This window comes from Idiotropiscis lumnitzeri, chromosome 11, assembly GCF_059441095.1.
Source record: "Idiotropiscis lumnitzeri isolate Australia: NSW breed Sydney's pygmy pipehorse chromosome 11, RoL_Ilum_1.0, whole genome shotgun sequence".
In the NCBI taxonomy this organism is placed as follows: Eukaryota; Metazoa; Chordata; class Actinopteri; order Syngnathiformes; family Syngnathidae; genus Idiotropiscis; species Idiotropiscis lumnitzeri.
In genome coordinates, this window is record NC_142401.1 from 14,709,585 (window position 1) to 14,726,692 (window position 17,108).

The window sequence follows — 17,108 nt, forward strand, 5'->3', positions numbered from 1 at the left end:
AACCTTCACTCATTCCGCACAGCCACACATGCTACGAACTCACAGAACGCCACCTTGCTCATTCATTGTGCGTCATGGCAATGATTGGTCAATACCTTCACCATCAGTCACTTGTATAACTTACATTACAGCTGAAATGAATGTCTTCATTAGTGCTTGGTCACATGGGCCTCCTGCACCTTCAAGAATAACAAGTTTTTGCCGATTTGCGTCCTGGTATTTCTCCATTTCCTGTATATACATTTCTTTATTTTACAATGCTGTTCCAAGTTAGTATATACTGTCCGGTAGCTATTTATCATGTGATAGAGTTGTAGTTTCGGCTCTTTGGACATGTTCGTTTTAGGTTTTATTGTGACACGCTAAATCACTTATTTTTTTAAACATTTGCTTAGTAAGAAGAAATATTCCAGATACTTCTTTATAAAGTCTACTGGGAGTGAATTTAGTTTTCTTGAACTTCGAAACACCCATGATATCACATAGAGCCCTCATTTAAATCGCTGTGTGATTTAGAAGAGTCAGATTATTTCATTTTACTGCTTTCACTGCAAATACACGATAGTGGTTTGATTTGAAGTGAATTTTCGGAAAAATGTCACTTCAAAATGTTGAGCCGTCATCCTTGGTGATGCCAAGCAAGGCTTCAGCTCAGTGGGTGTGTGGGAGTCTTGTTAATCTTAAAAGTAAAAAAAAAAAATTATATAGTTGAAATAAAAATAAAATGTCCGTGCATGTAAAATTCTGAATAAAATCCACTGTGGCTATTTTAAGCCACAGAAAAGAATTTGTACTTACCTTAGCTGCTATATTGTGATGCTTACGTTTCAGTGAGGGACATTTGCACTTCTATTATTGTAAGCAACAGATGAAGCTTACATTTAGCTACATTCATTCAATCACAAGATGGATGGAAGTTACTTGTTAACGCGCTTTTGTGGATGACGGTGTCACATCAAAACTAAAATTGTTACACAAAAGCAAATTGAATAGCATACTCACATGAAAAAACACACCTTTGTGCCGCAAAGCATGCTGAGACTGCATTGTACGTTTCTAGACTTTTGTTGTCACATGAGGAAAATTCACTGATGAGCTTCGACCGGGGTCACACTTTGCTCAATTTAAACGCAACTTTTTATGCTTACTTTGGCTCTCAATTGCTTCTTCACACACCCCCTCTGCTGCTCACTCGCTGTAGCCTGCGCATGCGAGAGAGAGAGAGAGAGATAGAGAGAGAGAGAGAACATTACAGATTTCATTCAACTCAAAGTGCAAATCTTTCAATTCAATGCACATGGTGCTTTAACGGGTCGAACGAAAACACACCTTGCTTAATCCATCCTTTTTACAAAATTTGTCTTCCTGCAACCTTCGCCCCAAAAATGGCTGTCTGTGCGGGACAGCCGGTCAGACCCTTCCCTCCCAGGGACGAAATGCCCATCTTTGCGAACTCCATATCGTTAGCCTAATAGCATAATTGCTTAAATCATCTAACTTACTGTTACCAAATCAATAAATAAATAAATAAATCAACAATGTTGCTAAAATTGTGAGGGGTTTTCTTGTTTTAGGAAAGCTTAAAAAAATTTACTTGGGTAGGTGTGCTTGTTGGCTGATAATGTTTTTCCCACTGAAATCTTGATTTATTAATTTTTTTTTAGCATAAAAGCTACAAATTGTTCCCATGGTGACTACGAAGCACAGCAAATGAGTTCCTCAGTCCGTCTTTTGCTCTGTACACTCATTTCTGTCCAGGCTGCTCAGTAAAATAAGCCTAACTCACCAACACCAACGATGACGTCAAATTAGACGGTTCTTTCAAGTGTTCGTGGCACATCCTCAAAGATATGGGTAAGTAACGTATTATTTTCAGCAGTGGTTAACTTTTTGAAACACTTGCGCAACAGTTAAGAACCAAGTTTGAAGGTGCCAGTCATTCACTTGACTTTGTCACGCTGTTGCTATGCGGCGTCTGTCGACTATGTCGCTGGAAAGTCACCTGACACTGAACCCGCTGAACTTATTTAGCACGGCCCGACCTACTGTAGGTGCTCGCATTGTCCCCATCCCATTCATGGCATGTAGTAGCTGAGTGGGAGGAGAGGGGGGCAGACGCTCCCAATAGGAGTGACACAGGATGGATCAACAAGGTTTAATATAGACGCAGGAAGGTCTGCATTGCCGAGGTGAAAATACCTCCCCGGACGGCAGCCAGCACCGCCAAAAGGCTGTGAGCCAGTGTCACGCCATCAAAATATGAAACATATTCATCAGCGTTATTAATGCACAGTGGGAGCTTTGAAGTGCAGTCGAAGCTTTCTTGAGCCGTAAAAATGGCAGCAAGCGAGATGTCGGCATGTCGGGCAAGTGATGTTACCCAAGCCTGTGCCCCTTTTGCAAGCTGAAGTTATTGGCTAATGCTGATGTTTACGTCAAACTAAACTCAAAAGCAGCTCTGCTTACCTATTAGTTTTTCTGTAAAAATAGCAGGGGTGTGGTTGTTTGTGTATTTTGGTGTCTCTCAGTTAATGTGGACTCCAGCTGTCACTTGAAAGGGGCTCTGGATCCTCTGTCATAGATGAAGGAAGTTGGTGTGGTGATGCTTATGTAAATTAGGTGCGGAGCAGTGGGGCAAAAGTGCAAAACTTCTCGCTTAAGCTCGTAACCCACTGAGGGGCGAACGTTTCCAACTCTTTACAAAGGTCGTAAATAATGCGTTCAACGTCAGGGTTCGTTGAAGGTCGCCTAACGTTGTCCAGACGATCTCCAACAATTATAATGCTTTTTCGTATTTCAAGGAAATTTTCAATATGTTTGGCAAACGTTTGTGACCTTCAACAAGCCCCGACGAGAACCCGACATTTGCTACCTTCGCCAACACTCACAATAGTCGTCTCAGTGGGATACGGGCTTTATAGACGTGTTTTTAGAATGCTCAATAAGGATTTACAGGCTCATTAAATTTCACACCTTTAATATTTATGGATTTTTATTGGCCGCCACGTGGCCTTTGCCTTCAGTGATTCAGTCCATATATAAGCCAACTTGTGATGTCGCAATTCTTAAAATTCAGAAAGGCTTGCTCATGGACACTTTTTAAGAAACAGACAGCTTACAAACAATATGCAGACCTTCGTTGTGTAGTTTCACACTTGAGGGGTGGGCAGGCACTCCAAAGACCCGATTATTTGTTTATCAACCATTCAAATGTCATTTTTTGGGGGAATCATTAGAATCATGTTTTTGTTTTTTTTTTCATCCTAAAATTAAGAACTTGTGGCATTACATCCTAATTCTATTAGCGGTTTGCCCATTTTCACACTTAAAAATGTCTTGACTATGAGATGACGTTTTGTCGTTTTCATTTGTTTTTAAAGTTAGATTATTTTCACGCTTGCATGACAGTTAATCTTTTTAAATTGTCTCGTCAAACACCGTCAACAGAGTATTATTGTTTTTATATATCCTGGCGACTGTTTATTTTCCAATGAGTGATTCTGTCGAACCCCATTATACCATAACAAATTTATTATTTTTTTTTTTATATTTGAAGATGGAGTTTGCCTTCCTATTATACAAAAAAAAAACACAACCCATGCTCTTCTCTTCGTTTTGGCTTCCTTAAAAAAAAAAAAAAAAAGAAAACACTTTACATTGGCTCTTGTTCACCGGAAAAATTGTCGACGCTCCACATTTTGCCGCTTTTTTGTCACATTCATTTAGTTACCCTTGTCAAAACCCCTTGAGAGATTAAATATCCGTTGGGCTTAACATGACTTCTGGCTGCATTAACCAGATGTTGAAAAGTCCCAATTTGAGGCTCCGTCTTGGCTCACTTTCAGGTGATACTTCATTTCTTCTACACTATTTAGAGAGTGAGGAATGTATGCTCCGATGCACTGTCCTGGGGGACGGTTTTCAACGACTTTGTTGTTGAAAACTACATATTTTTCTACATAAACACTAGATTTCGCAAGATAACACATTCTACACTAAAATCTGTATTTTTCTTCACGAAAGCATTGCAGTAGATATGCATTATTATTGCTGAAATGGACATATTTAGTCTCAAACACGAGATTTATATTCAGCCGAGAAAACCAAAGTGCCACATTTAAAAGTAAATAATTTTAAAAATAGATTACGCAATCCAAATGACATTGTACAACTACATTCATCTTTATACTCAACTAGAAAATATTTTGCGCTAAAAATTATGTATTTCCCCCCCAAAAAGGCACATTTACCACAAAAATGCAAGATTTTGCCAATAACTACCAATTTCAGGCCATAATAATAATAATAATACTGAATATATTTGAGAGCAAAAAACCCATATATTTTTATATGAATGACTTGCTTTTTGTCTTCAATCCTGAAATGGGCAAAGGCTTTCATGCTTGACAGAAAGTAGTTCAGATGGCTTCTCCTTTGCCAGATGAGTGGTCACATTTAACCAAAGTAATCCAGTAGGAATGTGCCGTCTGTAAAACATTCCGGCAAATAGTGAGTCATAATCGTCTTTTTTTTATATTATTATTATTTTTGGTTGGCACATTGGTTTTGTACACTGCATCAACAAAAGGACCTAATTATTGTTCATTTGTTCGTCATTTTCTTCTAAAACCAATTAACGTTCAAACTGTGACAATAATCGTTCTACATTGAGAGGTCGATTTGATTTTTGCTTTGCACAAGATGGTAGTTGAGGGTCAACATCAAATGATAAAATGTACATTTATTGACTATTTCAGGTTAGGCTAAATGACGGGTCATTACATAGCACATGAATGTTTTTAATTTAATAGAAATAACTACTTAACACTATATATATATATATATATATATATATATATATATATATATATATATATATATATATATATATATATATATATATATATATATGAGATAAAGGTGTTTATTTATATGTACAAATGTGTTCATACCCTAATGTTCAAAAATGAGAAACCCACAATGGTCACTAAAATAATTTGAAAATGACAAATTTATAATAAATAAAAATTGAATGAAAATTATGATGATGGATGATTTGTGGCTGAGCGTAGGATTGTCGACTACTGGGGGACAATTTCCTCCCAGCATGCCTTGATATTCTTGGCATCTCAATGTACACCAAGTGTAAAATGGGGCAAAGCAGCTCCAGAACGTGACTGTGAATAAGATTTCTGACATTAGACAGCACAATTTCACTCCAGAATGCTTAGATAGTCTTGACATGTCGTTGTACACCCTGCGCCTGATGTAGCAAAGCAGCCCCAGGACAAAATCCAGACCAAGCTTTGACACCAGGCAGCACATTGTTGCTTCGAAATACGTTGCTAATCTCAAGTTTTTGTCGTACCTGGAATAGTCTGAAGACGCAATGTGTTTGATGCAGCAAAGCAGATACAAAACTTAACTGAAACTGGGCAGCAAAACTTTGCTCCAGAAGGATACTTTGGGAGTCTTTTGAGATTTCTCTGTGCCAGATGTAGCAACGCAGCCCCAGAAAAGCCATTTGCCAAAAACGCTCCAGTTCTGGCCCATTTGTCCAGATGACATACTCCCAGAAGCTTTGTGGTTTGTCATAACGAATTTTGTCAAATTCAAGTTTTGTCAGTTTCAAGTTATTTCAGTCCCGTTGTGGCTTTCTTTCACACCAGTGTCCCAACCATTCTGTCTCTACTGGATACAAAAGTAGCTGTTTTTTCTCACTGCGATGCAGAAATTGCATCGTCGGACACTTAGCCATCTGCCAAGGTTTTGCAGTTTTTTCTCAACCTGAATACTCTGAATATTTGGAAATTTAGTTTGTGACCACAACGAAAACATTCAAATATGGAGAGGGAGCAAAAAAAAAAAAAAAAATGGAGCTTGAGGTTGTGTGTGCGAATCAAAACAAGCAAAGATGGAAACAAAGACAAGGGACCCGAGGTAGAAATGAACAAGGTTTTCAATGAGGCGGCAGAAGTGAATGTGCGAAAACAACAAGTGTCCAACGTCAACACAAGTGCTTTTTTTTCGCTCTCTCCTCTGGGGATTTTTGCCAAGAAAAGTCCTCGTTTGTTGGAGATACAATTGCAGCCATTTTCAGAAGCTTTCTATTGCTTATTAAATGGAAAGTCTGTCAGTGTTTATCTAAAAAAAGATTTGCTAAACATCAGTTCAATTATGAGTGAAGTGAAATCTCGCCTGTTCCCGAGTCACTATTTGCATTTTTTTCTGTCGAACCAAACAACTATTCACTGAAAAATGCATTTTTGTGACTGATAGCTAGTTGGCTTGACTGTGCAGCAGTGCGACGGAAGGTTCCAGTCGAGGTCTTACGAGCAAGTGAGGCTCCTTGTGGGGTTGACATCGAAGAAAGCAGGGTGTTAAAACTCTCCAGATGATGCGGAGAAAGTGACAGATTGCTATTGGAAGTGGTGAAATTTACCATTTGAGTAGCTGCTAGCTAGCGCCTCAATATAAGGTACAGAAGAGCCCATCTACAGATGGGCATTTGCAATAAACCAGACGACCATTCAAATCTGTTCGGACACTTACAAATGTTCTTATTTTACAAAGAGAGACACTGTTTGTTAGCATGTTAATCTAGACAGTATTTCCAATTGTCTTCATTGAAAAAAAAAAAAATGCTTTTCGTAGTCTGGGTGTTCACCGTACTGTCTCTGCTGGAGTATGTGCTATAAGATTTTCGACAAACGTCCCAGAAACATTCCAGAAGCTCATGATCACCACCTGGACATATTTTCCAGTTTTACCATCAGTCAACCAGTCATCCTTGGCCAAATGTCCCACAATACACCACAGCGGGGACGGCCTTAGGTCAGGTCCAGCCAGTCGGGTCGCTTGTGGGGCTTATGTGGGGCTTACAGGTGTGAATGTCCACCGTGTCCTCGCAGTGGTTGCACTGGACCGTGCAGCACCAATGGAACTTGCACTCGCACTGGCTGAGGCGTTTGACGCGCGTGGTGTCGTAGCCTCGGCCACAGCACATCACTTCGCAGCCGTCGGTGGCCCCTGACGATTTGTTGCAAACGCGGCCCGCCGTGCCCAGGGAGCCTACCGAGACAAAATGTGTTGATTAATATCGTGGCGACGTATCCTCTCATCTCCAGCTTGACGTTTTAAAATAACTATCAGCGAGTGTTTCTTTTTGGCACTGTGCCTGTCATTGTTCCCAGGCGGAATTGTCAGACCAACGATCTTGTTTATACGGAAATAAATGTGATAACGATTGTTTTAGTGAACAGACAGTCTGCAAGTGTTTCCAGTTGATGCTTATCGATATTATCTCTCTGAGCCATACCAGGACGGCTTACGTCTGAATGATTTATTACGCAAGACAGAGCAGGTTGAGGAGTTCAGAATTTATTGTGAACACTTGAACACTCAGTTTTGTCAATTTACAGTTTTGCGTGTTTATCTCCGAGTCAGCACACGAGTCTCAACTGATCTTCCTCAGCTGTTTGTGGAACTACTTACTGTCCAACTAAGATACCTATTTACATTGTAAGACAGTTCACACCAGACAGCCCAAGAAATAATCAGCGCTTGTTTCTAGCTGGCTCTCTACCAGTCTTCTTTCTCAACCTCTTCAGAGTTTAGTCGAATCAAATCACTACGTCAAATCAAGAATCTTATTTATGCTGGAAGATATGTTCCACCAGATATCCCAGTCACTTGAGGTCAACGTTCAGAGTCTGTATTTGTAGTTGGCACTGTAGCCGTCATCATTCTTAAATTTCTTTAAACTCGAATGGGAATATCTTAATTTATCACACCAAGCCCTGAATTTTTTTTTTAAATGTCATACATGACATGCCAGCTTGGGAAGTTCATGTGTCACGTGAGATTTCTCATTTGACTGTGTTTCTCATATGCCTGTTTCGAGTCAGCTCAGTCGCATTTCTCACCTAATCTTCCTCAGAATGTCAGGGAGTTGTCATACTATGTCATATCAAGAATCCTATTCACCGTACGTTGGAAGAGCTTTCAAACCAGGTAACCCAAAAAGTAGGTCGTGAGTCTAGTCGGCGCTCTGGTAGTCACGAGTGATGGGAAAACGAAGCTTCAAATTTGCTTCATGAACCAGTTGTTGTATTTTTGAGTCCTGTAGATGGCACTCTTTGTTTAAATATCGGGTTAAAAAATGGTCAGTGTGCTTCCAGCTCAATGTTGAACAGAAAGCGCCATCTACTGGAGTCGAAAAATACTACAACTGGTTCATGAAGCTAATTTGAAGCTTCATTTACCCATCACTAGTAGTCACCATCCTCAACTTCAAAATGTCATGGAATTTCTGTTTATATTTGAAACTATTTTACACCAGACAGCTCATGTTGTTGAGGTCTACAGTCAAAGTCTGTTTCTGACTTGCGTCAAATTTTTATTTCACCGTGTCATTTGAAGAACTCTACATATTTTAAATGATTTATTACGCAAGACAGACCAGGAAGGGAACTTAAAATTTCTGCGTTTTCTTTCATGGATTTATCTCACATATTTGTTTCAACTCTGTCCATTTTACAGTGAATTTTGTCAACATCTCCTTCAAACTGTTTGTGAATTTATGAAAGAATGACGTAACGTTCTACCATCTGATGACTCAAATGAGCTATCTGCTCTCCCACAGAGGTTACATTCCCAGACTGCTCATTTGAATACTCTCCGACCCGAATCCAAAGCTGTGCTCAGGTGTGAAGATCAGATGCCCCCAATAATGACAGAGCGTCCCTGATGTGAAGAGAAGGGATAAGAGAAGATATTTCCCTCAGGCTGAGAGGGATCACTGCTTAAAAATGACCAAAGGAAGGATTTGAAAAATAAGCCGGCATGTATCCCCGGGCCGTGAATTCCTACACAATGAAGATTAGCAGCGAGGAGGCATCATAAGCTCCTTTTAAGATCACTTTTTAACAACCTGTCCTCTGAGTTATTACATCAGGTATCAGCCCAAAGCCAAGGAGGAGCGAAGGTATTCGGTTTAAAACGGCACCTCGTCATCTAAAAAAGAACTGGCGAGCGCCTTCACGCTCTGTTGAAGAGGCTGGATGTGAGCAGGGAGACGGATCCTTAACAAGGCAAAGCAAACGGCGGGAATTAAAGCGGATGGGAAAGGGCAAATCGGTGGACTTTAAGCTGTGATGGAATGCGAACCTTCACTTGACGCCTCTGGTTTTCATTTTGTTTTCGAAGGTGACGTGGCATCCAGCGAGTCTTTTTTTTTTTTTTTGATCAATGGTGAACTGCGAAAAATACATCCAGATATCAATCTAAAGCTCAAAATGCATTCCTGAAAACTATCTTGTTCAATATTGACAAACTCAATGGAAACTCCTTGGAGGTCCCCCCCCCCTATTAAAATTATCTCCACCTTCTTGCGGTAGCCCGACTTAAATCGACTCACCATTCGTTGACTGATTGTTGCGCAGAACTCAAGCAACTCATGAGGTTTTGCTACCAAACAAGTCTGCTTCTCGAGGTACTTAAATCAGCTCCAATTTCCTGGGGTACCCCTACTTAAATGAGCTCCCTATTCATCCACACCGTTTGTTGTGCAGCACTCGAGCAACTCTTCTTTCTGAGATACCGTTAATCAAATCAGCTTACAGGCCATCCACATTGGTTGTTTTGCTCGAGCTGCTACTCTTCATCTCACGCATAACTAGTTTACTATTCAAATACGCCTCCAAACACGCCTCCACTCTCAAGCCGCTATTCTTCATTAGCATCAGAATAGCCCACCTCAAACAATATCATCTGTTTTCTTAATGTGCCCAATGAAGTGTATGCAGCATTTTTTTTTATACCTGCCGCTCGGTCCATGAGGCAGTAGTCCGGCGAGTTCTCCACATACACCAGCTCATTCTTGGCACTCCCTTTGAAGTCATGCTCCGTCACCATGAAGCCGGTGCCGTCCTGGTTCATTGTCACCTCCACGGCCGTGTTGTATTTCTTGCGGAGGTAGTCACCCGTCCTCCTGAAGTCTGACATAGCCAGCCAGCAGGTCCTCAGGGAGCAGGAGCCGCTGACACCGTGACATTTGCACTCCAGCTTCATGAAGCGCTTGACGGCCTGCAGCAGAGGTCAGAGTTGACGGGGCGTTAAGCCTGCCATGTTGGCCCGTGGCCAAGGTGTGAATGACCCTGGGAGGTAGGTCACTTCTTCTTTTAGGGATCCTCTTTCGAGAGGAAACTATGGTCTTTGGGGCATATACATGAGAGCGCGAGGGTAAACGGGACCGGGAACTCTTGGCACTCTCCAAAGCACGAGACCCACAAGATGAACAAGGGTCAAGGCTTGTCTACCTGTACTCCCAGTTATGTTTATGCAACCTTAAAACCAAACTGGACAACAACTCTGACCCGATCCGTTTAACGACTGTCGACATGCAGTGTCATCTGCGTAGACCACGCAGATTGATTCTTCTAAGTGTCCAGCCCCTGACTTGGAGGACTACTATTGAAGGCGCCAAACATAGCAGCGGTATATCAGAACCATACGGCAACTCACCATTCTTCCGCAGCGATTGTTGTGCAGATTCATGAGTGCCCGGCCATCTTTCACCATCCTCTCTGGGGCGTCGACAAAGTCCTTGGCAAATTTGATGCCGTAATTGATGTTGTCACTGCATCCGCCCCAGTCGAAGTTGCCCCGGTGGTCGCTGGCTTGGCCACGTTTGTGCCCGTCGCAATTGCAGATTTTGACGTCGCCCTGACTGCACGCTCGGGTAATAGCGTAGACGACCCCGGCCGACGAGATGGCGTACACGAATGCTGCTTCTCTGCTGCCTGGTGAGAGGAAGAACAAGTGTGACTCAAAGCAGGAGATCTACCTGTGAGTACCTTTTTAAGTAAATAGTTGTCAAAGGGGTCTTCATGAGCTTGCTGTTTGATTGGTTTTGTACCTTTTCAATGGATGAGATGGAGAGAGGACTGTAGCTGAAGTAGTCATCAAAATCAACTAAAAATGGTCAAGTTGTTTGGATTCTTTGGATGAGAAAGTATGGATCGTAAGTTTGTATGGTGTAAATGTGGTGTGAAGTTAAACTCATGTTTTGTCACGGGCCACAACATGGTTTCGTTTTCCTTTGCAGGGCCATTATGACTGTGAACCCATAAAAATGTATGATTGTCTTGTAATATCACATCTACACAACAAATTAATGCATAACTACTGTTAGCCAGTAAAAAACTGCTACCAGTACTTTTCAAATTTTTGTAAACAAAAAATGCTTGCAATATCTCGGTGTTAATCAATGTGAACACAATTTGCAATTTGGCTATTTTGCTAAGAAACGTGCATGCTTTTCCTTGGTGGGCCACGTAAACTGATGTGGCGGGTCGGATCTGGCCCCCGGGCCTTGAGACGTTATACAGATGATAAGAGTCGTCAGAATGGTTAAAATATCAGATTTAGATGGTTTAGTACATTTTTCGCCATAGGTCTTTCGAGCAGCTTTTGTCCAGTACATGGAGGAGAGATCGGTCCATGTATGGTGGAGGCATAGCGGCACGTCAGCCATGACATCGCAGCCCGGCCGACTCTCCTTTCACCTTTTTCCTCATGTACACATTTGAGGCTTTCTCAGACACTGGCCCTTGTTTTTGTTTGAGAGAGATGTGGAGATTTGGGGGGTTATTTGGGCCCCCACCACACACACACCTCCACCTCCTGTCCTCATTCCCGCTCACGCAACCAAGCAGAACACAGGCGATATGTCAGGCCGTCAAGCTTTGTCCGGCTGCCAGAAACATCTCCCCAAATATTTACATCTCCTATTACTGTTTATACATCACCACTGTGGATGTCTCAATTGCGCAGCTTGTTTTTTACCAAGACAAAATCCATTTTCTCACTTTCCCTTATCCCCGTGTAGGAGAAAAAAAACACCACATTGTGTTTGTACGGCAGAATTATTCATGAGACATCCATTCATTATGTGCTTATCTGATGGCGGTGGAGACATTTACAGGGGTGATTAACTGGAGTGTCTCACACAGATTGGAAAATAGCCACATTCCCCATCCCAGTTGTGCCGACTCACTTCGCAGCATCACCCTGCCAAACACGGTGTGGTCACGCTCCAGCGTGCTGCAGTTCCAGCGCTGGTGGCGGAACTGGTGCTGGCACTCCTTGATCCACTCCTTGGCGCCCTCGCCGATGGACTGCATCAGGTCCGGGTGGCGCTGGCACAGCTGCCGCTGCTTGTTGATCAGACCCGGTATGTTGTCGCAGATCACCCGAGCACCCAGGGCGCCGATATACCTGCGCGGGCCGGGGTCATTATTAGACGTTATTGCAAAAAGCATTGAAATGTTTCCATTTGAAAAACAATTTATGACAATTTCTGTAATTAAAAAAAAAATATATATATATATATATATATATATATGTTCACAAATTTATTCGGCACCCATGAGTAACAATCAGAGGCCAATCATCAATGGCTTATGCGAACAAACTTTTACCAATCGTCAACGGCGGCAGGGGCACTGAATTCCCACCTGCCTCAAGTTGGATGACTTGTACCGCCCCGCCTTCATTCACCCCTCTATCCGCCATCACACTCATGGGCCTATAGATGTTTCTCAAAAGTGCCTCTGGATCTTCACCCAGCCAAATCAAAAATGGACAAAACTGCAAATTAGTTTTGTGACGTGGGCGGGGAGGTCAGAACAGCTGGAACATTTAAACATTGTCATAAATAGCTCCCATTGTATCTCCCTTTAAAAGTTAGTGCTAAAACACTAACAAATTTTACATTAAAACGAACACAAACTATTTTATCGCCGACTTTATACTGGAATCTTGCACTTGTGTTTCCTTGCCCTTGGAAGTTGGTTGTGACAGGCCTCTTACTCGAATCACACTCTCACTCATTCACTCACTCGCTCACTTTATTGCAGTGCTTGAAGGAGGCCGATCACATAGACGGTATGCGTAACCATTTCAAAATTCTACATCCTCACAAGAGTCCCTGTAATCGCTGTGCGTCGCCCAGTTTCCACTCCCGTTATGGCCGTGGCTCCTTGGAGTGTAGCGGTGTGGCAGAGAGCTATAAGCTGAGCAGGGGCGCTACTTGTGTTTATTGTCTTGTTCACAGCAGCTGAGCCAAAAGACACTTTAGGACGCACACTTAGACAGAGAGAGGCGCCTAATGGTGGTGACAAATGACTGGGTGGATAGCTTGTATACAAGTGCCTGCCCACCATCCAAGTGTGAAATTAAACAACCGAGTAAATCGTTATACACGATCTGAAAAAGCCCTCAAAATGAGTTTCTCTGCCTATGACTTGGACAGCTCAAATGAGTGAAGATCCAGAGCCACTTTCAAGTGACTGTACATTGTCCGAATCGTCCATTTATGTGGGTGCGACTCTCCTGCCAGCATGTCAAAGTCACAAGGTAAGCAGAGCTGCATTGAATTTTACTAGATGCACATAATGGCGTTTACCAACAGCGATAGTAACACATACTTGATCGCTCGGTATACACAAATTGTCGTGTCTGAAGTGTGACCTCCATGAGTGTAAATTACTTTATTGACTTTACAGGAAGCTCGCTTTCTCCCCTGCCCTCCTCACGCTGGGCTCAGTCGCCACGCATGGTTGCCAGGGTGTGGAAAAAGCTGTTTTTATCATTTTTTTTTTCTTTTTCTTAGTTTTGGTATATTTTCATACATTGCATTCAGCCGTAACTAACCTTAACATAGAAATTTTAAATGAATCTCCAAAGTTAGCACATTAACTTTTATATATATAAATTTGGTGGCTTAGTGATGAAGTGCTGCCTCCACGCGTACAAATGCTCGCTATTACTATAAATGAAGTCTCTTGTTTTGACTCAGTGTTTGGCAAGTATTTTCACTCCTGGTTATCGTATGCCAAAGAAAAAGCCAAACACTGATGTGTCATTTTGTGATATTTCACCTCCAAATTTTTCCTTCGGTCCAAAGTGTGGCAGTACGCCACACATGGCGCCGGCGGTTGATCATTTGGCAGTAAATGTGGACAAAAAGTCAAAGAACAAAGAGAGTTGCAGCTAGCTTTGATGCTCGCTGAACTGTTGTGCATTTTTGCCTTCCTTGCAGGCCGTTAAAGAGAACTGATTCAAGGCTCATTTGTTCACGCACCAGCGCCCACACCTGACACTTAAGTCCCCGTTAAAGATGGATGGGACAGGATAGGGGAGATGATGTACACCCTCCCACCAACCCATTCATCTTCATCAAGACATGGGCCAAAATATTAGGTACACCTGAACAATCTCTTACTAACATTTATGAATGTGTTTATTATTGAGTCTCATGGGACTCAATGAGATACGAAAAATATTCGGAACAGCCCTCAGTTTCAGTTTTATTTTTAAATATAATTTTTGTTGGGATATAATTGATTTGCATAGTTTTTCAACTATTATTTGTGGGTCATAATGTTCATTTTTCATTATGTATATCCCGCCTGCGCCTGGCAGAGTCCTTCCACCTCCAAGTTCATCACTTTCAAGGAGATCCAAAAAAAATCCTAGCATCCAAGCCTTATTCAACACTTTCGATTGGTCATTAATTTATGAAAATTACACCCACCTGTGTGGACTGAGCAATGTAGTATACATTTGTTAAAATAAAATAGAGACTTTACCAAATTGTGAGATTCGGCTTGATGCCTCCGATATTTCTCGTTTACAATTAATTTATGTTGTATCATTTTGTCTTGTCTGTTATTTAATTTGATTTTTTTTTTTTTAGTTTTATGTTAAATGATTTAAAATAGCATTACGCTCTGATTTGTCTTCATGTGTGCTTTTTGAATTATATTTGATGGGAACATATATGAAAATTAATTGGTTCATCACCATTATTTATTCATTCATATTTACTTTTTATTATTTGCAATAATAATTTAGCAATTAGTATTTTTATTAGTTTGATTATTTAATTTGTATTATTCATAAAATAAATTATGATTCATTATTATTATCAGTTCTTTAATTTGTAATTGTAATAATTTGCTTTAGAAAATATTTATTTTTTCTGGTTAAATATTGAATTTGCTTTATTAAGATACATTTTTATTCCACATAAATCAAAATTGTATTTCATTTTCCTTAGTCTATTTTTTTTAATTTGTTTTATATTTTGGACACCTTATTTTTTTATAATTTATTTGGTATCATGTATGTTAGAACCGTTTTTATAGTTTAATCAAAATCAAATCAATTAAGTCTTGCTTTTTGAATGATTGAATATATTTCTTTTTTTTTCTTTTTAATTATTCCTTTCTATACTAGAAGTCATTATTATATAATTTAATTCACTTCCCACATGTGTTTGTCTTCTCAGCATGCAAATACAATGACGTAAGTGTTCCTGTACAGTTTCAGGTCCCCGTGCAGCGGGAAAAGTGTCAAGTCGTTGTTCTAATGCATCTAAAATGTATACTGGATGCTATGAAACCCCGTTCAACGTGAACTAGACGTGAATATTCCCTCACCACCAGGATGAATCCACTCTTGGCGTGCAGACGAGCAGCAGCCAAATGAGCAAGTATACTTTGGCTTTGGAGTTTCCACGCAACGTCCTCATGGCCATCGTAGAGTCCGGAGATTGCGCTTTCATGTTTGGTCGCGACTCGGTCCTTGTCCGGCGTCCATCGTTAATGATAAAAAAAATATATATATACTTTTAAGCGCTCTGGTCAAGCTCCATCAGTGAGTCCCAGTGTCTCCTGCGCCTCCGCTCGATTGAGTAGTCTCAGGTAGGGTGCCGCGTAATTCACGTCCGAGTCAAATCATCACGACAGCGAAATTCATTCATGAAAGTTATCCGATTTGTTAGCAGAAATATAGAAAACCGAGGGGAAAATATTCAAAAATATAATCCGTTTTGCGCGACTGAAGATGCGCAAACACTCCGCATGCACGCACGCGCTCGTCCTGCGCGTCAAAACGTGTGTGATGGGATGTGACACACCCACCTTCTCCTCCTCCCCCTACGACCACCCCACATGAGAACCAAGCCCACCACCCATCTCCTCCTTTTTTTAATAGTTTGAATGGTACAAGTAAGAAATCATCTGGCTATTTTTAGTTCAACTCTATCTATCTATCTATCTGTCTGTCTGTCTGTCTGTCTGTCTGCCTGCCTGCCTGTCTGTCTGTCCGTCCGTCCGTCTGTCCGTTTTATGAATGGAGAATTTAAAAAATGCAACTATCATTAAGATAAAAAATTCCAAAACAAAACAAAGTAATAAAAAAACAAATTATATTTTTCAAAGTGTTGGGACCAAACAATTAATACTGCACAAGTGATTATCTTTAATTAAAAAAAATCTCAGTCGGAATTGATGACAAAAATATTTTAAAATGACAATCATAAGAAGTTAAAAGCTAAAATTATTTTAAATTCTGATTAAAAAAATTTATTCCAACTTTTCTCCGACCGATAGTGTGTTTTTACAATACTGTCAGTTTTTACATTTCTGATTAACTTTTGAAACAAAACAGTGACAAATAATTGCAAAAGTCGGTACTTGCCCATCCCAAATAAAAATAATCAAAAACCTAAATATCAATGAATGAAAAGTGTTTGATAATGAAAAATTTGTATTATTAAAAATTACATTTGGAATGTAACATTTTAAAATGGATAAAAAAAAACTTGATAGAATTTTCTCTCACATATTTTATATTGTGTTCCAATAGTAATGGAAATTAAATAAGCAAGATAAAATCAAAACAACGCAAAACGAAAAACTATATATTAATGATATAAAATAAATAATGTGAGTATACATTAAAAGCTAACCATTGTTTTAACCTAACAAATATATAGATAATTAGTTTCCCATTTCTGCAATCCCAATTTTGTTGTCCCAACGTTTCGTGATGTCACTGACATGATGTGACGTCGTGATGTCTATCTTTGGTTCATTCCGCCCGCCAGCTGCGCTCTTGTAGGGGCTCCCAGAGGCGGGTGGGGGGTCCACAGTTCCTATTCTGGGCTGCTCTCATGGCCCTGAGCTAAATTTGAGGGCGGAGGGAGACCCGTCGGATGTTGGGAATGTCAGACAGGGGTGGAGGGTGGGGGACAGTAA

The 17,108-nt window shown here is 40.7% G+C and overlaps 1 protein-coding gene across 1 annotated transcript; it reads right to left on the reverse strand.

Moving 5' to 3' along the window:
* Positions 1 to 6,039: 6,039 nt before the first annotated feature.
* On the reverse strand, positions 6,040 to 15,948 carry LOC148327630 (protein Wnt-2b-A-like). Its single transcript, XM_088308019.1, is given in 6 exon segments — positions 6,040 to 6,869; positions 6,872 to 7,071; positions 9,822 to 10,086; positions 10,525 to 10,802; positions 12,059 to 12,279; positions 15,507 to 15,948. Coding segments are annotated over 6 exon segments (1,128 nt in total). The 5' UTR covers positions 15,632 to 15,948; the 3' UTR covers positions 6,040 to 6,830.
* Positions 15,949 to 17,108: the final 1,160 nt, after the last annotated feature.